Consider the following 26904-nt stretch of genomic DNA (forward strand, 5'->3'; position numbering starts at 1 on the left):
CGTTTAAATCAAAGAGAGAGCCAAATGGTCTATTGTGATATTCGCAAAGGGGAAAAAAAAATCTCTGCCCTTCACTCACTTCAGACAAACGTTTTGGAAAACAATCACGAATGCACTTGACTTTGAGGAAAGTGATTTGGCGGTGCTTGTGAAGTCTCTCACTGTTCAATGGGTCAGTGCCGGGCTAGTCCATTATGGAACAAATTACCATCCATTACACATCTTCTATTTGCCTGCACAGTCTGGCACTTCAAGGTTTTCTTTCCCAAGCTCTATCCCAAAAGTCTTTTTTTTTTCTTATTATCAATGTTAATAACAGTAGTGCTGCTTAATATTTTTGTGGAATGATTTCTGAAGGCGCATGGGACGCTGAAGACTGTAATGTAATGATGCTGAAAATTCAGTTTACATTTTAATATACGTTCAAATAGAAAACATGAATTTTAAATGTTTATAATATTTCACAATATTACTGTTTTTTTTTTATTCCATAAATGCAGCCTTGGTGAGCATAAGACAATTCTTTCAAAAACATTAAACATTTTTAATGTTTCCAAACTTTTTACAGGTACTGTATAAGTATTAGGCTTTTAAAAGATGAAAAAGAATAAGAGAGAATCAATTAATCATAAACTGTTTGCTGCCGTTTTGTGAATATTAAGTAAAAAAAGTAACAGTAGTCTGATTGAGTATTTTAAAACTTAATATATAATCTAATTACAAGCATTTCATTTTTGGAATCTGATTACATAACCCAGATAAAATATTATCAGTTATGCAAGATAAACGTTAGAAACTATAGCAAAGGCATCGAGACAAACTTTTCTACCGGTTTGGGTGCATACAATTGCTTAAAATAAGTATTAAACGTGTCCTGCTTTGACATTTGCATATCAACCCAAAAGAAATCGCGTTTTTTTTGTCACCGTGTTGCCAAAGGGCAATCTACTTCAGCACAGGTGTCAAAGACACAGCAGTTATAAAAAAAAACCCTGAATTATTACCCAGAGATGGCTAAAAGAGATGGATGCGAGAGAAAGAGTAGGAGAAAGTGTCTCAGAGGCCTAAAAAAAAAAAGGTTGGAGGAGGCAGAGAAAAGAAAAGAGCTAGTGGGAGAGTCAAAAAAAAAAAAAAAAATACACTTCACTATATTTGGATGTAAAACAGCATCATTTTATTAGAAAAACACATCCGGAATAGTGGGACGAATCCGTGTCAATGGGGGTTTTGTAATGATAACTAGCACACAAGCAGCTCTTCATTTCTTCTTTACTACCGCAGCCTCGGCAGCGGCTGCCTGCGCTTCTGCCTTCAGTCTCTCCTCACGCTCCCGGAGGAACTCCCCGTACTCCAGCGGTGACAGGCTGACAGAGAAGACGGAGATTAGAGGCATTTCAACAGATACATTACATTAGAATTTCAAACATTTCTAGCGATCGAGCTTTGCTCCTCCTTCAAGTATAATGATGGGTCTGAGCATTTGCACCTATAGGTGTCATGGCTCATTTATTAAAGAGCTTTGGTTTAAGAAAAGGACCAGACTCTGCTAACAGAACAGGCTGTCAAACTGTTGCCAGATTTCAACGGTGAAGTGACATTTGACGTCGCAGAGACTCAGGATAGAAAAGGCTCTGGAAGGTGTCAAGCAAACACTTCTCAAATGAATAGTGTCAATAATTAAGCTAGCAGCATCCCTTACAATCTCTCAGTGTTATTAAAGCATTAATTATACATAACATGAATTTTATGATTCATTTTTAAAAGCCTGCAAATCAAGCTCAATTCTCAACCGTGAGAAATGGCATAAAATGAGCATAAGAACTGAAGTTATTGGCGAGAGTGTGAAGTAAGACTTGATTTATTCAGCCATTATTTATTCACATCTCTTATTAAGGTCTTTACTAGGTGGAGAGATGTCTGAAATATTTATACAAGGAAAAGATGGATGTTTAAACCTCACAGTAGAGACCAGACATGAAGAAAACATTGCTTTGTATATAAATGATGCCTAAATATAATATTAATATAATATAATAATATAATATTATTTTATAATATAAAAATATTTTTTTTATTAGAGATACACTACCATTCAATAGTCTGGGTATTGGCGAGATTTGCAGAAAGTCTCTTATGCTTAACAAGGCTGCAATTATTTGATCAAAATACAGTAAAGACAGTAATATTATTACAATTTTAAATACATGTTTTGTATTTTATTGTTTTAAAATGTAATTTATTCCTGTGATCACAGCTGAATTCACTCCAGTCTTCAGTGTCACATGATCCTTCAGAAATCTGATTTGCTGCTCAAGAAACATTTCTCATTATCATCAATGTTAAAAACAGTTGTGCTGCTTGATATTCTTGAGGAAACCGTAATAATAAAACAATTTGAAAAGTCTGTCACTTTTGATCAATTTAATGCATAATTAAAAAAACAAAACATTACTGGCCGCAAACATTTGAATAGTAGTTTATATTTGCTTTAATGTCTTTGGCCATTACATAACGTCCACTTCTGCTATTCTCTAGCTTTGAAGACATTACTATCGTTATAAAATGTGGAAAATGGCAAGAATGAGTTAGTGTATTCAAACATTTCACTGGTATTGTATGTTGTGAATAATGCGGTTGAACGAAGTTTGAAGGACTCTCACTCATTGACGATTTTGATGCCGAGGGATCTGGCGGAGCCGATGATGCTCTTGACAACGTTCTGCATGGAGGTGTCCTGCAGCTTAAAGCTGTCGTCCTGAGATTTGACCTGTGCAATCTCATATACGGCCCTCACAGTCACCATTCCAGCGATCTCATGCCCTGATAGATACGGGAAAGTGAAGGGACAAGGTGAAAGAGAGAGGTGATGAAACACAGCAGCACAGAAAGAGAAACCAGCAGGAGGTGTGGTTGGTCATGATTGAGCAAATCGGAAGTGGAGATGGGGTGAAGGCAAGAGGTAACAGAAAGAGGGGGAGGGAAAGAGCGGCCGCGTAAAGAAAGAATAATTGAGGTGGAGTGGAATGTATGAAAATGAAGCAAATCCATAATTCTCCTTTTTTAAATGCCACCTTCACCACAGAGTTCCCCTTAGTAATTGCATGGCTCCCTACCAGTGCTGCTCATCATCAATATATCATCAGTCAAAAAAAATTCAATCTGAACCAAAACACCCCGCGGGGGGAGTCTGTCTATTACTGAAACATAAGGCAGTGGCAAGATATACAAATAGACTGCTGAGAGATGGAAGGAAGGATGTATGGCCACAGCTGCCCTGCTCGTAATAGGGTTTCGCTTACCAGTCTTTCCGGCTCCTTTTTCAATGCCGGCGGCCTGTTTCAGGAAGTAAGACACAGTGGGCTGCCCAATTTTCAGGTCATACGTCCTGTCCGACTGAGAAAAAAAAAAAAGAGGGGTAAGCTCAGCCCATTCAAAATGACCCAGGTTCATCAATTTCAGAGCCAGGTATAAAAAAAAAAAAAAAAAAAAATATATATATATATATATATATATATATATATATATATATATATATATATATATATATATATATATATACACACAGTGGTGGTAAATCACATTATAAAATAAATGTTTTTCTCCAAAACACGCTGGCCATAATTGTTGGCACCCTGTTATTCTACATGTGAGAGATATTCTCACTACATGTGCATACATTTAAAAATAAAAATAATCCTTGATTTCCATCAAAAGACGAAAATGTGAATTAAACCCATGTTGTTTGAATAGAATCCAAATGAAGTAAAATGTCAGTATCATAAAAATCACATAAAAACCACATAAGAATGATATGTATAAAATGAAAGCTTACAATATTTGAGAACACCCTTATCTACTGCAGTTATTCTGAAACATTATGCATGTTGAGTTTATGTTTTTGACAATTATCTGTTGAGACTGCGGGAACGAAATGTTATGTTCGTTTTTGGGTTTGTGGGCGTCAAGCTATCGGTCTCAGTCTCATCGCACATAGCGGGTGGTATCACAAACACTATTCTCTTCGAGTGCGAGAAGAGCTAAAATCCTATAGCATCCAATAGGGTCTCTGGAGCCTGACAGAATCTCATTGTCATCCATAGACTCTGACAGCCTCTCATAAACTCAAAGTCGAGTCGAGTGAAGCCAGGCGCATGCATCCACACCCTCCATTCCCCCGGCACACACCCTCGACTGTCAGGCCTGCCGAAACCAAAGCTTTAAGGCAGGGATTAGTCTGCATAGAGAGGCTCAAAAACAATGAGTGTGCAGCAGACAGCTTAATGGGACAACTGGGACTTCACAGGCAGTCTGACTTGGGGAGACAGCCTGGCTAAAATGCATTGCAGCCATCCGGCTCAAGCCTAAAGCAAGCATTGTGCTGCAAACTCGACCAGAATTTCCCCCACACCCCCTGCAGCTAAAGATCACGTAGCTCGGGCTAATCTTCAATCCCTGTCGAATGCTCATCGTTATAGTGAGAGGACGCTAGCTTTAGGGCCTAATCTGCTTGTAGGACTCGAAGAATGAATCATAAAAAGACATTTCCCTTTGTTTGGCAATGTTAAAGTTAAAGGGATGTCTTAAAGGGATTCACCCAATATATAAACATTCTGTCATCATTTACTCAACCTCATGTCTTTAGAAACCAGAATTTGCTTTTGCTTGTGGAATACCAAAGATGTTATTTGTAATAGTATGTCCAAACTACTCAATATAGCACACAATATTGACTCATCTTGATTTTTTTCTTCCTTTTTGGAGCTTGACAGACCTTGGTCATTATTTATTTACACTATATAAAAACAACAACAAAAAAAGAAGAGTATATGAAGGTTATTTTTTTTGTGTGCTATTTTTTTTCTTTATTACTATTGTATTTCTTTATGCACAGTTTCTATTTGTTAGAGTCTAAGAGTTGGGTAAAGGAACCAAAAGAGAGAGAGAGACAGACAGACACACAAGCACAAACAGTGGTGTTCACTAAGACAAACAGGCAAATAGTAATAATTATTACTATTGCTCATAAACATGTTTGAATAAGGTGTCCTCCGGCTCAGGTGTTTGAATAAATCACTCACCCTAAGTTTTACAATTTGGGTTTGTATCTCACCCTGTGTAAATGAAATGATACAACTGATTAAGAAGTATTACATTTCTAAGCAATCAGATCTTGCCATAGCAACTAACAAAAAAAGAAAAGAAAAAAAAAAGTACTAAAATGAAAAAAGAAACACCTAAAACTGAGGTTAGATAGAAATATAAAGAACTAATAAAAATGACAAAAGCACATAAATTAAAAATAAATAAAAACTGAAAATATGAAAAAGGTCATTCACAATATTATTAAATGCTATAATAGAATATAAATAATACTAAAAAGAAGGAAAACTTTGTGCATTTTGGCAATTCATTTACATGACAACAGTGTTTTGGGGGCCTGAAAATGCAAATTGTTGAAAACGGGTTTCAAAGTGAAAGTTTTTGAAAACAATGCCATTATTGTCTCAGTGTAAACTACAAAAATGTGAATTTGTGAAAATGGTGATGTCATGTGCATATTAAGTGTTTATACTGTTATACAACAAATCTAAATATCAGTAGGCTAATCAATAATGCTGGTCAGTCGTGACTGCAAGTGAATTAGTGAATAACTGTGAGTGTTGTCAGAATGATGGATGCGAAACAAAACAAATATTCTCACAACTGGAGTGCAGGTCTGGCTTTGGAGCGTTGTTTAAATAAGGTGCCATGACGAGATTCAGGAGTGCTCAAGTCATGCCCCAGTCACCAATGCAGACCTACAAAAACTAAAGAAAAACAAACAACCAGCGCTGCGTTTCCCAAAAGCATCGTAAGCCTAAGAAGTTCGTAAAAACGATCGTACGACTGATCTTAATATTATGGTCTGTTTCCCAAAAGCATCGTAACTTAAGTAGCACTTGAAAATCTTCGTAGAACTACGAGTGCTCTGGAGTAATCGTAAATCCCCAAGTGCATCGTAAGAAGACAGATTTATGAGGTCACCTGCAGGACAACCGGCAGATTACACTTTTATCTAGATTTAACAGATTACACTGCAAAATTAGTACAAAATAACATCTTTGTTTCGCTCTATCTCCTCTATCTCCTCTGATTTTATCAATCAATAAATTCCACTAGAAACAAACCTTGTTGTATTATTTTAATTTAATACTGTGAAGCTGCTTTGATACAATCTGTATTGTGAAAAGCGCTATACAAATATACTTGACTTGACTTAAAATTAGGCCTACATTAATTTAATCTTTTTTGAAAGGTATCTTTTCTTGTTTGTTTTTTTGTTCATTCATTTTGTCAGTAGGCTATCTCCGCCTGAATGTAGACTTTAGACTTGTCTTGATTGCTAATCCACAGATGACGATTATTAGGTTAAACCTAATAATTAAGGCTAAACGTTCAGAATACGATTCCATACAAGGTTATATTTCAGCACTTCGCGAATGGACAGCGACTCTTAAGTAGCACGTAAAACGCGTTCTCGTTAAGTGCATTTTTTGGGAAACGCTCGTGGAATTGCTGTGAGCGTTCGTAACGTAGAGAGCGCTCTTAAGATACATCGTTATCGGGGAAACCCGGCCCAGAACCGCAACAACAACTGGGTCATGACACGAGCAATCACCTTGCAATGTGCTAAAACTGCTGAGAGCACCTTAGCAACCACACCCCACACCCAAAAGTTGTTAAGTTTAGGTATTAGGTAGGATTAAGGGATGTAGAATATGGTCATGCAGAATAAGGCATTAATATGTGCTTTATAAGTACTAATAGACGGCCAATATCCTAGTAATATGCATGCTAATAAGCAACTACTTAGTAAGAATTAAGTGTTACCTTATTTATTTTTATTGCAAAAAAGATGAGAAACGATCATGTCAGCAAGTCAAATCATAGTGAGCTGTTGCCATGTGTATTCAAAGAAGGAATGATGAATGGCAACAGCACTGAGGTGCACATTTTCCTCTCTCTCCCTCTGAAAATGTCTTGCAGCTGGTCCTGGAACGAGAGCTGATGTACCTGCAGAGGAGCGCCAACAACAAAGCCTGACAATTCCCACCCTCGGGCGAGCACAACTGACAGGACAACACAAAGGGATGAGCTAGATGAAGGTGACATTGTTGCCAAAGATGTTCTACTCTATGCAACAGAAGCCTTTAGATTCAAACTGTGGCAGAACTGGACCATGGACACTCACTTAATCATCTCAGAAGAAAAGATTGTGTTTGGATTCTGACTGAGACGGCGCATTAGACATGAGCCAGAGACATTAAAACACCCTAGATTGGGTGGCAGTGCCGGAGCATAATGTGGTCATATAATTTACTCACAATGTCTGCACCCCCGTCTGGACTGCCACAGCATCTCCCATTTCACTTTCACAGAGAGGGTTATTGAAACTGGGACTTCCAATTGAAAGCCACACAAGAGCTTTTCAACAGTTCTTTAATGTAAAAGAGATAGAAACCTGTAATGAGAACTCATTTCACGCAGTCGTGCCACTTTAAAAGTTGTGATCAATGACCCCTCCATAATAAAAAGCCATTTCTCACCACCTTTATAATGGGCCTTTTACTCAAATGCCCCAGCAATCTGTCGCCGACTCGGCAAGCATTACTAACAGCCTTCAATCCATCTTTATTTAAGAGACTGAGAATATGAGGAGAAAGTGCTAGACCTCTCATTTTGTTACAGAGGGTGGGTGAAAAACGGGAGAGAATAGAATAGAAGAGACAGAACGATTGCACGAGAGAAACAAAGACTAAAATGTGTCAGAAAAAAAAAATGCTGCTAATGCACACAAGTGAGGGATCCATTAGACGGCCCCATTTTTTCAAGAAACTTAGAGTTGGAGTACATTTACGGTCTTTGACTTCCATGATGGAAAGTGTGTCCTTGATAAAACATTATAATAAAAGTGCTGAAGCTCCCTGAGAAGGTGAGTGGGGAGATAAACCTAGGCCAGACGAACATTGCATACGCCGCATCAGTGACTATTCCTCGTTTTCGAGTCACGCTCAGATTGGGAAAGCTCTGTTCATCGGTTTAATCCACTTCGCTCAATACCTTCATTTGATCATAATGTCAGTAGAAGGCCTAATCCGCGCTTTGGCATTCGAGGAGCATCTAATGCTGTTTGCTAATGCGACTGAGATGCGAATGTAAACGAGCGCCCCCGGGGACTCATAAACTGAGAAAACAAGCGGCAAAACAAACGAGAGCAAGATTGATTGAAAGCAATAAGGTGTATTATGAGGCCCCCAAGACGTCACTTCTGTGACTGATTGGTAAAGTGGTGTTGACATTGAGAAAACGACAACAGTATTCCTAATTAGTGGTTACATTACCTTCACATTGATCTTGATGGGAAGAGGGATGCCTTCTTTGAGGTCTTTGGTTTTCTCATTGAAGTCTTTGCAGAAGGCCCCTATGGGAATCCCTTTCTGGAAAAGAAGGCATAGGAAAAACATTCAGAAAGGTTTAGACCCACACGCATTTTAGCCTGTTATTCATCGTGGCAGTCTTTTGATGAATACCAATATCCATTTAGAGTGGCTGCATGGTGTCAATCATTCGATAACTCATTGGTGCACTGTGAATGCCTCGGCATGCTTGGATGCCTGCGTGAGTGAGTGAGTAAGAAAGTGAACGAGAGAGGCTGGTGGAAGCCTATTTACCCAAGGGTGTGAGTATATGTGTGTGTGTGTGTATGTGTATAATGTCAGAGTATGGCAGTCATCATGCCTCTGAGACTCCAGATAAATTAGATTCTCTTTCCTGGCCCTTGCCAGGCAGAAAGCTAAATGTATAGCTGACATTAAGTCAACACTGGCTGCCATTTCTCCTGAGCAGCTTCACCAGAGCATGAGTGTTTTCTGTGGGTTGACTGCAGAGGCAGCTGCTAATCTGTAATCTTATTACAGTTGTGAAAGTTTTCCTTGTACTTGAACTTTTCAAAGGATCCACAGTGACTGGCACACTTGTTTCATCTTGAGGTAGATGTTACAGAGCTTTATTTAACAGTCGGACTCTGATCTATTAGGAAAGGGCTGCTATTGCAGTTAGCAGTCTGGTTACAACTAGGCACAGAACCCATGGATCACCCTCAGTTCATCCACTGACCGTTTGATGCACATTGCCCTAAAAATGCCAAGAACTGGTAAGTTAGTGGCATCAGTTATTTTGTTTGAAGCACCTACTACCAAGTAAAAAAATATATATCCATGAGCAGAATTGTATTATTGGATGTTTCAGATGTCTGTGAAAATATCTGTACCTATTATTTTTGGATAGACATAAATTCACCATTCCAGTGTTTGTGGTTAAGATTTTTTTTATTTTTTATTTTTTATGTCCCTTATGTTCTCCATTGCTGCATTTATTTGATAAAAAATATAGAAAAAAAAAAAAAAAACAGTGAAACATTACACTTTAAAATAACTGGTTTTGTTTTAATACATTTTCAAATGTAATTTATTCCTGTGATCAAAGCTGGATTTTCAGCATCATTACTTCAGTCCTGAAACCATTCTAATATGCTGATTTGCTGCCCAAGAATAATTAGTTAGTATCACTGCTGGATGATAATTTTGTGGTGGCCTTTTCTTTTAGGATTCTTTGATGAATAGAACGTAACTTGAAATCTTTTGTAACTTTATAAATGCCTTTACTGTCACTTTTGATCAGTTTAATGCGTGTTTGCTAAATAAAAGTATAAATTAACTTACTGACCTCAAACTTTTGAACGCTGCTGTATTTCACACATTTTTCTGTATATTTTTTACAGTCTTCTACTGGGGTATCAACCAGGGCTGTGTGGCATTCAGAATTAAAATGAACTGAAATTCAAATAAATTCATATAACTGGAATTTTTAACTTAGAATGTTTGTATAAACAGAAAGTAAAATGGAATTCTGAATTTTGCACAACCATGGCAATTATTTCAGATAAGCAAAACTGCCTCAAACAGCATGTTAAAAGAAAATTATTTGAGTTTTGTGACATTAAATGTAAGTCAGACCTTGTTTAAGTAGTTGGTTCTTGGCCAAAATTAGCTGCAAAACACAACAGACTTTTTGCCAAAGTCGAAGTTCCCTCCCATATGTGATATACGGGCCAAGATAAACAGCACTTTTTGGCATAAAGTATATTTGCAAAGAACTACTTTTAGTTGCCATTGGTGTTTGATTCTAACTTATAAATACTGATGCAATCTTTTCAGATTAGTTAAAGCAAACACTGCCATGCGAGAACAGCAAATATTTCCCCACCACTTCCAGAGGTATTACTGTTCAGCAATTTCAATTTGAACACAAATAAAATGAAAAACAAAGCCCTGGATGGCAGGCAGCTGATCTCCCTCCTGACTTGCTTATTAATAGTAATCCCATGTCAACCCCACTAGCATCTCCTCAAGCCCCCCAACTTCAGCGAGAACAACACATCTAAGTAAACAAGAAAAGCAGTGGATGACTCCTAATTAAATATGGATTAATATTAAACCGAGGTTGTAAGGAGAGCCTCAAAAACCCTTGGGCGAACACACTGAGATTCCACACCGCTTCCACTCCGGTTTTTGCACCCGCTGCTTTATAACCCTTTAAAGTTGTTGTTTTTTGTCTGAAAAGGAGTTCAAACAAGTAGAGACACGCAGACAGATCTGAGAGGAAGAGGTCGTCCGACGATGGGGGGGAGGGGGAAGCAGGCAGGCAACAAGGATGAAATGTGATGGAAGTGTACTGACAGTGTACCGATCCGACACACAAGACATTCAAACTGTGCCAAACAAAGACAGTACAATGGAAGAAATCGTAGCAATTGAGTTTTACGTAACGCTTTTAATATCATAAGTGAGGCCATTATAAAAATGGAAATCTGTTGTTGGTTGAAAGGACAAGGCTCGAAGATGAAGATTGCTCTGGCAATCTATACGGAATAAAGCTTCGGATGACCAAGACGCTTCGCGTTTAATGGCAGATACATTCACTTTCAAGTGCTGGCCAAATTGCCAGTATAGCTCTCTAAAACCCAAGATCTAATCATCCAGAAGTGAAGCGGCCCAATTAAACCTCCTCTTTCTTCAATAGTGTCTGATAAAAGCAGGACTGCGAAGAACAAAATGGCTGCAGTACATCACCATGATGGAGGCGTGCTACCAACCTTGGACACTGCACTATATTTATCATATCAGATGAATATTAAAAGTGTTTATCATATCAATATTCTCTAAAGCAGCCATTCCCAGTGAAGGTCCCGACGGAAGACAAATCCTGCCTGAATTGTGCAAGTGAACTCTAAAAGACTGAATAACTTAACCAGACTAAAAACCCCACGTTGTGCATGGTATCTGCATCCGGACTGTATTTGTGATTCACAAAACATCTCCTTTCTCCATTCTTTTCATCAGTTTTCCCACTTTGCATTCGTTTCATTATTATAACGTAAGCTTTCAGCTTCAGCAATTCTTTTTAACGAGATGGCCGCTGACATGGATGAATGACAAAAAGAGTGAGAACAGACCGGGAAAGTAACTGTTGTTTCAGATAGCTGAAGTAACAGCTTGAAGGGCCACATATATAAGTGCTTCTAATAATACTGCACACGTGTGTATATTTCTAGCGCAGGACAGAGAAGAACAATGTGTTCAATGTTCAATTCATGTCCCCTATGAGAACAATAATGAAGATCAATACTAACATTCAGAAGGTCCATTTGACAAAAGCGGGTGAAAGGCTTCAGAGCGCTGATGTATGGAGAAGCCATAGGGGACCGGCATGAATAAAGAATGTATGTGTGAGGGCTGTGAGCTCATTCCATTAAAAAAAGCAAAAAAAAAGCAAAAGGAAAATAAGCACAGTGGTGGGTTCAAGTGGTTCAATCACTTTACAGCAAAGCCTCTGAGGAGAAGGCATTAGAGGACAGTGTGACTTCCAACTAAGTGAAAACCTGTGTAATTAAATGCATGAATAAGAAATTAAGCAAATTAAAATTGTTAACACTTCATATAAGGAACAGAACATTGTATGGGTCAGTTAAGAGGATAGAAGCTGTTGGACAAAATATCTAATCAGTGATGGGGACTGATATATAAAAAAATTAATTACAACAAAATGAGGCACTTAATAGAGCACCAATGTTTAATTGTGTCATAATTTATTCTTTATTCGCCCCATGTCATTCTAAATGTCATTGTGTGACTTTGGTGAAATCTGTAAAACACCTAATAAGTTTTCAATAAGATGATGACAGAATGATGAATTAATTATTATTATAGGTTGGACTATCCTTCTACATTACAGACAATACAAAACAAAAGGAAAGAGTAAAATGGAGAAAGAGCGAGATGAAGAATTAAAGCGAGCGAGAGAGCGTAACAACAGTTTCTTTCAGAGGGCTCTCTCAGTGTAAGATTTAGAGGACACGGCACCGCATGTTCCTTCCTTGTGTGAACTGATATGTAACGGTGAGTGAAACAGAAGTGCAAAAAAGGTTGTGTGTACACAAGCATGACAGGGGACGTGGCCTCAGGGCAGCAGGCAGGATTAATTGCCCCTGGCACCCAAGGACGAGCAATTCATTGCCCACGCCAGCGTCCTGAAGGATGGGGGTGAGGTGGGAGGTGTAGACGAGGGGTTAATTAAACTCTGCAGTGTGAGACACTCTAATTAATTACTCCAGTTCCCCTTCCCTAATTCAATGTGCTGAACTCTTCCCATTTTATTACGTTCTTCCCCATAAGGGCGTCATACAGCTGATTAGCCTCATACCCTCCAACTGTTTTGGCCCGTCTGGTAGTTGGAGACTTCAGAAGAGGAATGGACAAGGCCTAGTACAGGGAAGGGTCCTATTGGTGGGTGCACAGAGAATTATTAGCCATTTGTTTGAGCCATGAGCGATCACAGAATGTTTGCATCAGACATTGTGGAACGCGAACATAAAAGTATGTCAGAATGGCTAATGGCTTTATCTTTGATCATCCCACACTCCCCTGTAACTTCACTCATTTAAAAACACATCACTCTCTTTTCAAGTATATGCAGTGATGATTAACGGGTTCAAAGGGAAGGCTACAGGGCGAGACGTGCTACTGGGGACACATTTTTTTTCGGGTCAATTTTACAGCCAATATTGATAGCTATACCTACTTCAGTTGGAAGCAAAAGTAACATGTTGCGCCTCTAAATGAGTGTGCAGCCTTGCTGGCGAACCGCTCCGTCCTTGAATATGGCGGATTGTTGACTTGAAATCATTATTAAAGCAGAACAAATTTATTTACAGATAATAAAATGCAGGGTGAAGGTCTGAGACACAGCATGAGGCTATGTGGCAGAGAAAAAGTTAAAAAGGACAATAAATGCTTTGAGGGAGCCGCATCTGTGCCAATGTCCAAAGTCTGATGGAAATCAGCGAGTGTGAAAAGATTTCATTAAACGTATGTTATTAAAGGAAAGAGCTCAATTCCTCAGACCCACTCTTCAGAGAATTACATCGCATCAGAGGATGTCTTATCTTATCAGAGCTCTGCAACATCCCAGTCAGTTAATAAGGAAGACTCGTAATTAACCGATTATCATTATCAGTTCGCCAGGGTTCGTTTTAATAGTAAGATTTATAGCTATTTTAAATTCCAGACATAAAAGTAGGAAGTTAAGGTGCGGATTTATGATCAAAAACAGCACTGAGCTGTGCGCTCATTGCGAGAATCTTCCAGTCAGTAAGACGGATTGTTTTGCTGTGGCTGGAGCATGTGTGGTGTCAGCTAAGTGCTCTAATGCGCAGCAGATGGATGCAGTGAGGAACGTCTTGGGACAAGCTTCTGCCAGTGCACACCTGGGGCACCAATCAGGCCTGCAACATTTCCAAAAAGCATTTTTTGAAGTCTTTACCAACTTTATGGGGGGCGAAAGTGTTGACTGTGCACCGCTGGACTTTTGTTGTCTCGTTTTCTCCGCCTCTCTCACTCCCTCCGTGCTGAAATCTAGCCAAATCAGAGTGACCTTCAACCACTTCAGCCCCACGGGGACTGAAAGGGAAAGAGCGAGTGAGAGAGGAGGCGATAGAGATGGAGAGATAGAGTGGGGTTGTGGGTGGAGCTAACAAAGGCAAAAAAAATATTGAAGGCAAGGAATGGAAAATGTCTGGAAACCAGTGGTGCGTATAGCGGACTGTGACAAGAAAGATGACTTTGTCTTCAATGCCTTTCTTTCCCATCTGGCTGATTAAAACTCCAAGATGACCCCTCACCATGAATAGATGAGGTGCACATTGTGAAGAAAAGATACAACCTTTGATTTCAATAAAGAGAGTGGAAACTGTCTTGTCAGAGTAGTTGTGGAAGAAATTTAACAGATAATGAGATTCAGCTCAATCTCCAGTCATCATGCAAGAGCAGATACCTCAAACTTATTAATAAGTTTCCTCCTTATTCTACATAATTAAAATAGACTGATGTGTATTTTTTCCAATGGAGTCAGTGCATGTCAAATCAGATGTTGTAATAGCAAACATTATGTTCACAGCTTGTTTCATTTTTAAGCTTTTCATATTTTTCAGCCCCCCTGAAGTATTCATTATTTCTAAAAAATGTCTTATTTAGGAAGCTGTGTTTAGGGTGTGATATGTCAAGAATTATGATTGTTTGGCTCACAGGAATTGGCAGACAGATACATCGAAAAACTTGTTCCATTCAGGACCAAACAGATCAGCGTCTACGGGGAACAAATACTTTCATAATTGGCCCCTAAAGTTGCAAAAAAGTGAAAACATTTCTAGGCGTGGGTGGTATTTGGAACCTAATTGCACCCATAAAGACACCCAGGATACTGATGAAATTATTAATTTTTTTTTTAATCTTAAAACATAAGTATTGATTCCCTATGGGAGAAATGTGAATATCTCAGGGAGGTACAGTAGCCTACTCATACAGTTGCTCATTTTAAAGGGACTCAATTGACAATGCTTACTGAGTATATATGTCTTTATGCAACCAAAAAATAAATCAGATTTTATTTATTTATTAAATCAGCTTTTACGCTGACATAAATGTAGCCTACATGATTTTTTTTTTTTTAAATTATGTATGCCTATTCATCCTTCAAAAAACGTAAGATTAAAAAAAAAAGTGCACCTTTAAAGATCTATGTTTACAATACAAAGACTGCAGCTCATTTGCAATCTATGCAATGCATGAACACAGTCACTAGTCTTCAGTCAGGCATTTACCCAGGGGACTGTCCTTGGAATTAGTTATTCTAGATTTTTTTTCCCCCCAAGTATTTGTTAAATGACAATAACCAATCTGATAGCACCTCCTAGTTCATCTCACGCCACACAATCATTCGTCACTAACAGCAGGGACATCGGGGGTGTTGTTTTCTCCTCCAGGCAAGAACAATGTAATTATCATAGCAATGATTGCACTAGCAGCAGTAATTAGCAGTACGGACCCATCCGGATGTTGACTCGCAATAGGCACGAGGCCATTCAAATATCCCCGCCTGCTATCTGAAGTGAAATCCAAGAGGTTCAGAGAGAAGCAACTAAGCGTTAGAGTTGGAGAGAGATCGGAGGGAGGGGTGCAAGTGCACGTAAGCTGCCTACAAATGACACACTGCAATCATAAACTGTCTCGCGACGCGTTCTTTCGTTAGTGAAGTATGAAGACGACGTCGAGGTACTCGGAAGAACGGCTTCAGTTACAGAGTCAGCAGTTATAACGCACTTCTGACCGACTTCTACTGCTCAGCCCGCAAAAAGCTTCATCGCAGCCGCCTGAGAGTCTTTATGGACCGGGAAGCAGCCTGCTCGAGTCGAGATAACGGAATAAACCACATGCCGATTATATAAGGGTTTTGCGACAAAGTCAGTCAGTAGGCAGAAAGGCTTGCTTTCCTCATCACTTCGCCCGAATAAACTACACGTCGGGGCTTATATTATGGACAATGTAGCCTTTGAGCGTGACGTGGTTGACTTCTCTGGATTATTTTCCACGTTCAGTTTTGTTAAGAAGCAGTACAGTGTCATCACTGGGCGAACAGCGCGATTTCGGACACTGGATTCGGATAATATCGTCTTGATGCCTGCAGGTTTGCGCTGGTCATTAGATTGAGACTGCTCTGTGAAGTCTTCATGCTGTGGGGTAAATACACTCTCTACTTCATCCATTCCTGCTTACATGAAGTTGAGCTGTCTTGCAACTTGATATTCAATTATTCATGCAGCCTTCAAGTCCAAAAAGTTCATAATATTTTAGATGTCACCGTTTCGCCGCTGACCGAGCTCATTGGTGTGATTGACACCTTGCCAATTCGGATGTGTATATCCTAATGCAATGACACCTGTCGCAACATGGTGATATATTGAAGTGGCACAGGTCTGATGATCACACGTGTACTGCAGCAGCAGTAGATCGACACTTACAAGCATCAAGACAGATGATGCCATTTATTTCGCGAACACTGATAGTGAAAGCCACTGTGATGATATTCTCTGTGTGGGAATGATTCAATGGCACATTACCGACGAACATTTTCAGTCGTTTACTCGTAAATGAGGGCATGTGGCATGAGTCCAGCAGAGAGCATCTCCAAGAATGAAAGGTAGACGCGATTATGGGCACTTGCACACAGCAATTAAACATTTACAATAGTCATCACACTATATTTAACCTAGACCATTAATAATGACCATCACTTTAGAGTGTTAATTATGAGAAGCTTTTACATTTCTCCTCACATTGTCGTACATTACTTTATTACATTAGCTTACTTATTATCCTCTATAAAACATTACAGACATGGTTCAGAATTCTGTTCAGCCTATATCATTCCCTTTTCGTCCATAGACCATAACATATATTTTGAGAAACGTCTGTTCTTTTAAAACTGACATCACTTTAAAACAACTGAGATTCAAATAATTACATTTGCAAAAATTAATGATCGATAGGTTATTTTTATTAAGTTTACAATAACAAATATGGAGAAATTATTCTGTTGTTTTATTTCTGCTTTTAGACAATTCCATGACCATTCGATTACAACATTAAAACAATATAATATTAAATATTATCAATTGACCAATATTGCTTTTTAACACACACACAAAAAAAAAAAATTGTTATAAGACGCAAGAATTTAGTGTCTGTACATTGCTCATCTTTTGTTGACGTAGCCTATTAAAGCACAGATCAAAGCACACATTTGTACAAAGCAAAACTGCATGAAATTATTCACTGTAACCTGTGGCCTTAAACAATTACTTCTAGTTAAGGATGCATTGGCTGTCAGTAGCTTACTGAAGTCTAGTCTTTATTGATGTGCTTGAACCCCAAAAAAAACAGTATCATCCAAGTGACTTGATAACCTGATGAATTATGTGCTGACAGTGGAGTCAAAAGATAAGCTCTGCACCTGCAGGCAAGCCTTCTGGGTTTCAATTCCTCTTTCGTCCAAAAATAACTCTTCTATCATTTTTCTGATTGAAAAAGAAAGATGTGTCCTGTGCTGAAGCATTTTTCTTCAGGAGCATGTGGCTTCTCCTAAATTCAACACTCAGTCTGAGGTTATTGGATTCAATTGAATACCAAAGCAGAAAATCAGTAACAGAGATACAAAATAAGATCTTGCAGTCAAAATCAGATATTAGTGACGCACACTCCATTTTCATTCCACAGAGCTCACAGAAGATTAATCATTCTAGGTCATTTACCAACATACTCCCTTCATTTCCTCACACTTAATGCGTTTAATTTCTACAGTTCCCAAGCTATGAATATATTTCCATTCACATTCTCATCAACACAACATCTCCTTTTTCCCAGAGCAGGTCGCCTGTGCTTTTTGTGTTATACTCGTCACTCTTTCCTTCTTCATTTCCCTCAGCTTATTTATGAACCATTACCATCTTGCCATAACACTTTATTAGGTCTGTAAAAAGCCAAGGGAATGAATCACCATCTTGCTCTCTCGGTTTCTCTCTCACCCCATTCAATTTCCATTTCACCTCACGATTTAACACTTTTCCCCCATGTATCCACATGTATACCTAATGGGTCTTTAAAAGTTGCAAGAGTTGTGATGGGATAGTTCACCCAAAACATTTCTGTCATAATTTACTCTCCTTCTTGCCATTCCAAACCATTTTTGTGTAAACTATTATTTTATGTAGTTATAACATTTAAGAAAAATCCAATAAAACAAAATGTTGAAACCCTGTATTCCATAACCCTGTGTGCCCTCAACAGTAATGACTTTCTTATTTAAAAAAAAGTCATCTATCTGGGGTGTTGACACTCTACACCAAACACAAATGGTTAGTAGATGGCTATAGTGCATCGGACACTGAGTTCATTCGGCTGAGAAGGCCTGCATTCGATTTCACCATAAAGCCCACAATCATTTCTCTACATTAATCAATACCCCAGTTTTACACTGTCTGTTGCTGAAATATGGCTTGAGGAAACATGAATAAAATCAACATCAGTATGCAGTGTTATGACAACACCTTTCAGACAGTATTAAGATGGAGTGTCGCCATTTTGCAGGTGGCCAATGCACTTGAAAGGCCAAAGAAAACGAGCCAGAGAATCAGATCATGTCATGCTTACTGAAACCAAAAACCATTAAATACCGCAATATGTGAAAAAACCAGCATGGAAAGCAAGCAAGCCACGAGGAAAAGAGGCTTTGAAAGTGTGCCTTGGTTCCCTTCAGTGTAATTAATTAATAAGGGAACAAGAGTTGACATGAATGCTATATACTATGCTAATAACAGACACTTCCAAAGACGAAAGGACTTAAAGTTTCATGAGTTAAGAAATCAGATTTTAAAAGATAAAAAAAAAAAAAAAAAGAGATTCTGGTGTAAGACTGGAAGAACTGGAAGAGAGATTCTGGTGTAAGACTGGAAGAGAGATTCTGGCATATTCTATTATATACGAGGCGTCAATTGGGAAAAATACATTAGATTGAAAGCAGAAAGATGTGCTTGTTTTGGAAGTAATGAAAAAAGACCCTGGCCACCATAAAGCCCTGTCTCAAACAAGCAAAAGCTTATATTCAGCACTGCCACAAACCTCATCTTACTAATCCTGTCAATGTCACCAGCTTTGTTTGTCAACTAAACAAGCCTTTGAAATGCCATGAATCGTAAAATCTCCAAGGATTGCAAACTACATTTATCAAGAAATACCTTCGGTAGACATTCACCTACTTTCGAAATTGAAGTTAAAAACTGTCCTATTTTAAAGGTTGCCAAACAATGAAGAGGTATTGAGGGAGAGTATGAATAGTCTATTGTTGACCTGCACATTGTAGAAAATCATGCAATTTGCTTAGTCCATAAAAATGGACTGTTCTGCCTTAAAGTATTACGAACATGTACATCAAAGGCTTTGAAGATTTATGGCTAATTCACTCAGAAAGTGCACATTTCTCTGTATATTCCGGTCTTGTAATAGCACATAATCATGCAGCTCATGTCCTTATCAGGAAATGAAGGATGTAACCTCTTAAACCATCCTCATCTCTTTCCTTAATGAGCCATCAGAGTCTGACTATGTCCTTGTTTCTCCTTCTACTTCAAGCATGTTGCCCTCGCCCCAGGTATGCGTGTCTACTCTGGTGACGGTGAGCACGATGGCCGTGGTCGACCTCTACCTGCTGGAGCAGAGCATGCTGGGACCTCGAAGCGGAGCCCGTCCTGCGGTATGGCCTTGTGTTGCCGTCGCACTCGGTGACCTGTGTTTCCTGCTGGCGCTCCGCTTTGTTTCTGCCGGTGTGGTTTCGGAGGCTCGCTCTCCCCGTCGGGGCTTCGCCAATGCTCTCTGGTTCCTTTTCCTCTCGCTGCTGCAGCTGAAGCTTTTCTTTGTGTGTCAGAATTACAGACAGGAGAGACGACCCCCGGATCCTCTCGCCCGCAAGACTCTGACTCTTTTACTTTCGGTGTGCCTGCCCTCGCTTTTCCTCATCCTGACAGGAGCCGATTACATGACTCCCCTCCGTAGGAAGCAGGAGGTGCGCAGCCGGCTTCTGTGGGTGGTGGTCGACTTGCTTGATGTGTTGGATCTGCAAGCTGGGCTATGGGAGGTGCAGGGTAGCGTAGGGGTTCCTCTTTGGGTTGAGGGTATAGTGTTCTTTTACTGTTACGTGCTGTTGCTGTTACTGCCGTGCGTGTCGCTCACAGAGCTGGGTGCCACCGCGCTGCCTGGCCTGCAGGCGGCACGAAAGGAGGCCATCTATCCGTGGCTCAGTCTGGTGACCATTAATGTGTTCACGCTCGTGCCCAGAGGGGTCGGGATGCTGTGGTACAGGGACCCACGGGTGTCCACGGTGTTCCTGGGGAAAAACCTGCTGGCTCTTGCAGTAAAGCTGAGCTCCGCCTGGGAGAGGCACAGAAAGGGCAGCAGAGGGATGCAGGGGACAGGAGCCGCCACAGGAACTGAAAACCAGACTCGAGGTGCGGCCTCGGAACAAACCACGGAGCAGGAGCAAGAGTGCACATCGCCAGGGCCGTCCTCAACGCGCTACCACACGATTTCACGCACTCACGGACACAGCCACTCGCTCTCTCACGTCAGCCTGGACCCCACCGAGACCTCTCTGGGACCGGCTTACATTTCCCACGAGCTCTAGAGGTCACGGAAAAGCCCTGAATCTGCCAGCAACTGGAATTTATGGGCACATAACCAACCAACTGTCTCTGTGCTTTTCACAAGATTAGCAGAGATAACTTATCGTATTAGCACACTTTGTAGTTTGAACAACTGATGATTTGTAAAGCCAAACACGAGTAGCCTACTGTGGTGTGAAGCTCCCAGACAAATTGATAATGAAGCTGGAGCTGTTTTAATTAAGTGCCTTCTTTAAAGAGCTACAATTAATATTGTTACTCTTGTTTATTTTTCATCAAGGACTTGAATTAAACCATGTACTGTGAAGCATGACCACTGTTAATATTCCACTCTGTAATAAAAATGTTTAATATACACCTGCCTCTACCATTCAGATGCAGCAAGACCTATAATCTGTTGGTCTGACATGCGAGACAGAAGCAGCTCCACAGTAAATTTGTGGAGACCCGTCAAACTCAATGACAACATTTCAAAAATGATATGTGACAGAACTTCATTTAAATCACAATTTTTATGGTTGGTCTTCACAAACAAATTAATCCATTCCTCCAACTAAATGGACATTTCATGGTTGAGAAAACGCAATAACGAAAGTATGTCAATCACTTAAAACAGTAAAACTTTCCGCACAAATGACATACAGTGGAGTCCAAATGTCTGAGACTACTAGTGAAAATGCTTCTATTTTGCATTTTTATACTTCAACAAAAATTGTCATTACAAATTATGTTATCAGCATAGCAAGCTCAGGCCAAACGTTTACTTGAAAACATTACATTCATTTTGTGTAAAAGCAGCACATTACTCCAGCACAAAATGAAATGTCACCAATCTTTCAAAAATCCTAAAACTTTTGTGACCCTTTTGTGTGCAGCAGGCATTTGTACACAGAATGGACAGTGAGATCTCACCAATCTCCACCTTTAAATGTATCATAGTTACCACAGCACGAACTGAAGCATCTTTCCCATTGTGGTTACCAATGACAGATCTGTACATAGGAGTATGATGTTAGGGAAAGACATTCTGATGTGGTGATAGAGAATGAACCCTGTTGCGGATTATGATGATGGGGGGGGGGGGGGGGGGGGGGGGGGGGGGGTTGGGCATTATTCACTCTCCATCAGCAGCCTCTACAATCCCCCCACCCTTGCTCTAATAAACCATTATTACTCATATTAATTGAAATGGGAATAATTTTTCAAAGAGCTAAGAGCTTAAACCGCACTTCATGATTTACAAGGAATATTTACCGAATGTAAAAGGGGACAAACTTGCATGATAAATGCTAAAAATAAGCCTAGCTATAAATTAATTGAATTACTGAGAGCAGCTCAACTTGAAGCTGATTTCGCTTTAGAGGTATATCAGACATATGAACCAGACCAGAATGGCATTTCTCAGCCTTTCATCTCTCTCCCTCTCTCGCTCTCTCTTCATTTTAAATGCACACCCTCCATGTTATGTTCACTGTAACTCTTCAGCTTGCCCGTAATAAAGAGAAATCAGTGAAAAGAACAGAACTAGCAGGTCAGACATGTTTATTATTCGAGTAAAATGTCATATTTCACCCTGAAATTAAAAGAAACAAATAAGTAGTTTGCTGAAATTAAATAATTTTTTAGCACATTACAACCCTCTCTAAATTCTGTATCGCAAAAAAAAGAAAAGAAAGAAAGAATCTACAGCTAAAGCAATACAACCATTTCTAAAATCAGTTTTTTAAACTAGTCATATTGTGAATTATTACAATTTAAAATAACTTATCTATTTTAATATAATTTAAGCTGTATTACTGTGATGGCAAAGCTGAATTTACAGTGTCATGTGATCCTTTAGAAATCATTATAATATGCTGATTTGGTGCTCAGGAAAACTTTTCTTTTTTTAATAGCGTGGAAAATATTTTTGTGGAAACATTTTTCAGTATTCTTTGATGAACAGAAAGGATGGATGGATAGATGGATGGACGGACGGGAATAATTTTCAGGTGAACTATTCCTCTAATTGGAATGGAAATATTGCATGGTGCATTAATATTTTCTTTTGATTATGGAGTGAGATGTGATGTGGACGTGTTTCACAGATTCAGCCATTTCCCTCACAGGTTTGGTATGCTTGATCTGAACGTAAACACTTGAACTATTGTCTTGCACGCCCCTCTTTTATTCCGTCCCTGTTTCTCTCCTCCATCCAGTTGAGTTAATTTCTCCCTGGACTGTAATTACTCTCCTCCACAGAAGCTGTCAGTTTCCACCCTCTCCTCCAGAACTCCCTCTTTTATTTCTCTCGTTTGTTTAAATTTGCCCCCCGGCCGACAGGCAGCCTACCTCTATGCGCTTACCCTGTCAGGGATGGTTAGGCAGACGAGAGAAAAAAACGAAGAAGGGAGAAAGCGGGAAGATTAAAGGGCCAGAGCTGTAAGCTGAAGGCCTGCTGGCTGCAATTTATTTACAGTTTAATACACATAAAAGTAGAGCCAAATATGGCAGAGCTCAAACAGAGCTTACAAGAGCACGTGTAGACGCATGCACAAACACAGGACTGCGTGTTTCACGGACATATGGTGCTGCTTTGCTTGATTGAGACTCATTACACCTCATATTTAGTTCATTACAGCTTTCTTCAAAGGCAAGATCACTCTGGAGGCCAGGTTGACTTGCACTGGCAGAAGAAAATGTGTCTCATTTATTATCATCATGATGGGCAAGGGACTGTAATGACATCATTACAGCTGTAATTAGCTTGTTAGTTATGAATGTGCTTTACAAATGAGAGCAGAGGTAAGCCTGTGTGAACTTTGGGCTAAATGACAGTCCCTATGTGGTGGAGAAAAAAACAAAAAACCTTTAGAGAAACATCAGATCTCTGTGAACAAGAGGGATAAAAAGATGTGGTAAAATATATAATATCAGATTTTCGTTCTGGACATTTAACTCCTGCAGAAGACGACAGAACTTGAAATGGTCAAAACTGTGGAAGCTGTGTTTTTTTAATAGGCCAACCCAGAAGTTGGCATCACCCTTGTTCCCTCAACAAAAACACAATAAGACTTTTCCATTGGCTTTTGGATTATTGCAGAAAATTATGGAAGTAAAATAACGACAAATGTTTTTGAAACAAAAAAGCTTGTTGAATTGCACTATTGCAAAGTTTAGCGCCCCCTGCTGGTGAGGCCGACTAACAGCTATGGGGCATCAATCATCAATCGGCAATCTACTGATATTCATGCCGTTCCCGGATGTCAAATGTTGAATTTTCTGTCGAATTTGAACCACTGAATTTGTGGAAGCGAAATAAAATGGACCGAAAATTGCCGGTTGAATATTATGGGTTGTATTTTTAAACAGAATGAACATTTTGGAAGTGAAATCTGAAAGGTGAATATGGATTATTGAAGTTTTAATAATGAAAACGTGTGTGAAATGTTTTGAAGTGAAATATTCACATCTTAAATATACAACCATGTTGAATTTTAAGCCCATAAAAATGCAAGCCCTGAAAATACAATGCATTAAAATGCAAGCAGGGTTAATGCAATGCATATTTTTTCGAGTAGTGCAATTCAACAGGCTTTTTTGTTTCAAAAACATTTGTCATTATTTTACTTCCATAGATAATAACCTCTGTAACCAGCAACAGTTTATGATTCATTCATCATGATAAACATAGGTTATAAATGAACTATACCACAGTCACATGACTTCAGCATCACTAGCAATAAGCTTCGACAACTTTTTCAGTAACCATCTTTTTTGAGACAAGTAAATGCTTTAAAAACATCACAAGGGTATTTCAGGTGTATTTTATGTTGTAGAACAACACGTGAATGAAACCATCTTGAGCTTGTGTTAACCATATACCTTATTTCAGGCATTTAACCAAAAAAACATGGACTTCAAGACGATGTATCCGGATGTGCTAAAAAATGCAAACTGGTTCCTGTTTTTGGTCTACAAAAATCATTCCTGCAGCACTCTATGTTCTTCAGGGTTCCCACTCTTTTTAACCAATAATTTCCCATGGCTTTGTCCAGTTTTTCATGATTTACTGGATAAATATTAAAGGGATAGTTCACACAAAAATGAAATCGATGCTGAAAACGAGAGGTCTAAAAGCTTACCTGTCCGAGAATAGGGCCCAGGGGAGGCCCAGGAGCCGCCTGTCCAGACCTTACAATCGCTCTGATGACGCCTCCAGCATCCAACTTTTTCACTGCCTTGGCCGCTTTAGATATCTTAGACATATTGTCTATGTGTCTGGCCTGCCACTCGTCCGTCCGTCCGTCCCCTTTGCCTGTTGGGAAAGGTAATTATTGAGGTCTCCTTAATCCATTAAAAATTTAACACAAAAAAATCAATACATGTCCAGAGGTTGAAAAGTGAGTCACACAAAAGCTCTATGATCCATAAAAGCTCTCCCAGGAGTGCACAGAGGCCTTATCTCGAGATGCTGTGTGTGAAGACGAAGTGCTATGAAACCTCAGGACCTTCAAAGATAAGGGATAAAAGCACATGTGTGTCGTGCACTCGAGGAGCTTCTGTGCTTGGCTGCCTTCAACAATTCCCTGCACTCTGCTGATCCATTACAGTTAGCTAGCGCTCTGTGGGTCTACATCGGGAAGGGTCGATGGAGAAGATTGGACGGCAGCCACCAAGAACCAAAACGCACAGATTTATTGTCTCACGCAAAGGGCGAAAGGGTAATACCTGTTTTTTCCATTCAAGACTAAATTCAATTACATGATTCAATCAATTAGTGGAGTGATGGAAATGGCCTGAAATGTATGCACATAGGGAAGCATGACTCATAAAAAACACGCCCTATAATCTGATATAAATCAAATGGAATAAAAGCCACTACGTGTTCAACGCCATTCGCCAGACCACAGCACAGCCAATTACAAATATGACGTTAGAACTTGACCCGTTTTGTGACTGTTCAACCCAGGTGAAAACGAGATCTCTAAGTTATTCACAGTGCCCTGTTCCCAGGTTAACCTCACTATTTATATATTCATAAATGCAAGGGAGATGAGGACAGAGGTGAAATAAACACACCTCGCTAGCCACATGTTGGAACGCGCCATTGGTTTTAATGCCAAGTTAATCCTCGCATCTGTGCGCGCAAGGAGACAAGCAAAAAGAGTATTTCACAAGCACTGAAACGTCTTGGATCTCAGAATACGCAGGTTTATCCAAGGAGAGCAGAACCAGCAGATTTAGGCTCAGCAATCACCAGTTGTGGGAATACATTGTGTTAAAAATTACTTTCTGTGTTTTCTTTAAAACGCCAATCACATCATGCCCTTCTTTTTCGCTGCTCTCCAAATATATTTTTGCTGTTTTAAAAAGCATGTTGAATCAATTTAAGAAGCAGTCAGGGACGGCTGGGCTGCTGATAAACCTCTACTTCTTGGCAGGAGGTCCAAGTATCTTAACATATTCAGAAGCAAAAGAGGACAATCAACAATCCTGAGTTGAATTGAAGCAATTTATTTGTGTTTGGCACCAATTTACTTTTTTTGGGGTGGGGTGGGGGGTTACTTGGTGCCGAAAATAACAGAGTGTCTGACTGTTTTAAAGAAACATGCATGAAATTTATTTTCCATTTGAAAGCAACTCTGTTGACGTGATGGGGATATAAAATACATGAAAGAAAAGAAATTCAGTGAATATGGACTGCAGGCATGTTCTGTCAAACTTCACTGTGCTTCCTGTGTTTACTGCTTTGAAGCACTCATCAGCTTTACAAATTACATTACACGGCTTGAGAATAATATTTGATATTTTCAGGGGGGGGGGGGGGGGGGGGGGGGGGGGGGACATGTTTTGTTTGAATCATTGCAATTAGGAAATAAGAAACGCCAGAAATACAGTCCCTTTGGGGTTGGTAAGATTTTAATGTTTTGAAAGACTTATGAAATGAAAGTTATGCTCACTGAGGCTGCATTTATTTGACCAAAACTACAGTAAAACATTAATATTGTGAATAATTATTATAATTTAAAACTAGCTGTTGGTTTTCTATTGTGTTCATTTTAAAATGTAATTTATTTCCTTTATGACAAAGCTGAATTTTCAGCATCATTACTCCAGTCTTCAGTGTCACATGATCCTTCAGAAATCAGATTTGGTGCTTAAGAAACATTTCTTATTGTTATATCAATGTTGAAAACAGTTTTGCTGCTTAATATTTTTGCAGAAACGGCTTTTTTCTTTCTATTTTGTTTCCTATG

The 26904-nt window shown here is 39.3% G+C and overlaps 2 protein-coding genes across 3 annotated transcripts in view; one reads left to right on the forward strand and one right to left on the reverse strand.

The window, feature by feature from the left end:
- Window positions 1-1151: 1151 nt before the first annotated feature.
- The window catches only part of mrpl11 (mitochondrial ribosomal protein L11), a 33575-nt gene continuing 7822 nt past the window's right edge, over window positions 1152-26904 (reverse strand). The window contains exons 2-6 of the mRNA XM_084430235.1: window positions 24790-24962; window positions 8382-8477; window positions 3300-3393; window positions 2661-2820; window positions 1152-1364 (exon numbers count right to left, since the gene is read on the reverse strand). Of these exons, the coding sequence (XP_084286361.1) occupies window positions 1259-1364; window positions 2661-2820; window positions 3300-3393; window positions 8382-8477; window positions 24790-24912 (579 nt within the window). The 5' untranslated portion in view covers window positions 24913-24962 and the 3' untranslated portion in view covers window positions 1152-1258. The remainder of the gene's footprint in view (window positions 1365-2660; window positions 2821-3299; window positions 3394-8381; window positions 8478-24789; window positions 24963-26904) is intronic.
- Window positions 15529-21018, forward strand: tmem265 (transmembrane protein 265). 2 transcript variants are annotated; one of them, XM_084430233.1, is made up of 2 exons: window positions 15529-15621; window positions 19620-21012. In XM_084430233.1, the coding sequence occupies exon 2, from the start codon at window positions 19621-19623 to the stop codon at window positions 20665-20667; it is 1047 nt and encodes a 348-aa protein (XP_084286359.1). In that variant the 5' UTR covers window positions 15529-15621; window position 19620; the 3' UTR covers window positions 20668-21012. The 2 variants fall into 2 exon arrangements, with proteins under 2 accessions (XP_084286359.1, XP_084286360.1); XM_084430234.1 differs by having other exon boundaries at window positions 15562-16172; window positions 19620-21018.

This window comes from Rutilus rutilus (genome assembly GCF_951802725.1).
Source record: "Rutilus rutilus genome assembly, chromosome: 14".
Classification (NCBI taxonomy): domain Eukaryota; kingdom Metazoa; phylum Chordata; class Actinopteri; order Cypriniformes; family Leuciscidae; genus Rutilus; species Rutilus rutilus.

What these genes read in the sequence shown, in the direction of transcription:
- tmem265 (XM_084430233.1), top strand. Translation starts at nt 19,621, where the DNA reads ATGTTGCCCTCGCCCCAGGTATGCGTGTCTACTCTGGTGACGGTGAGC.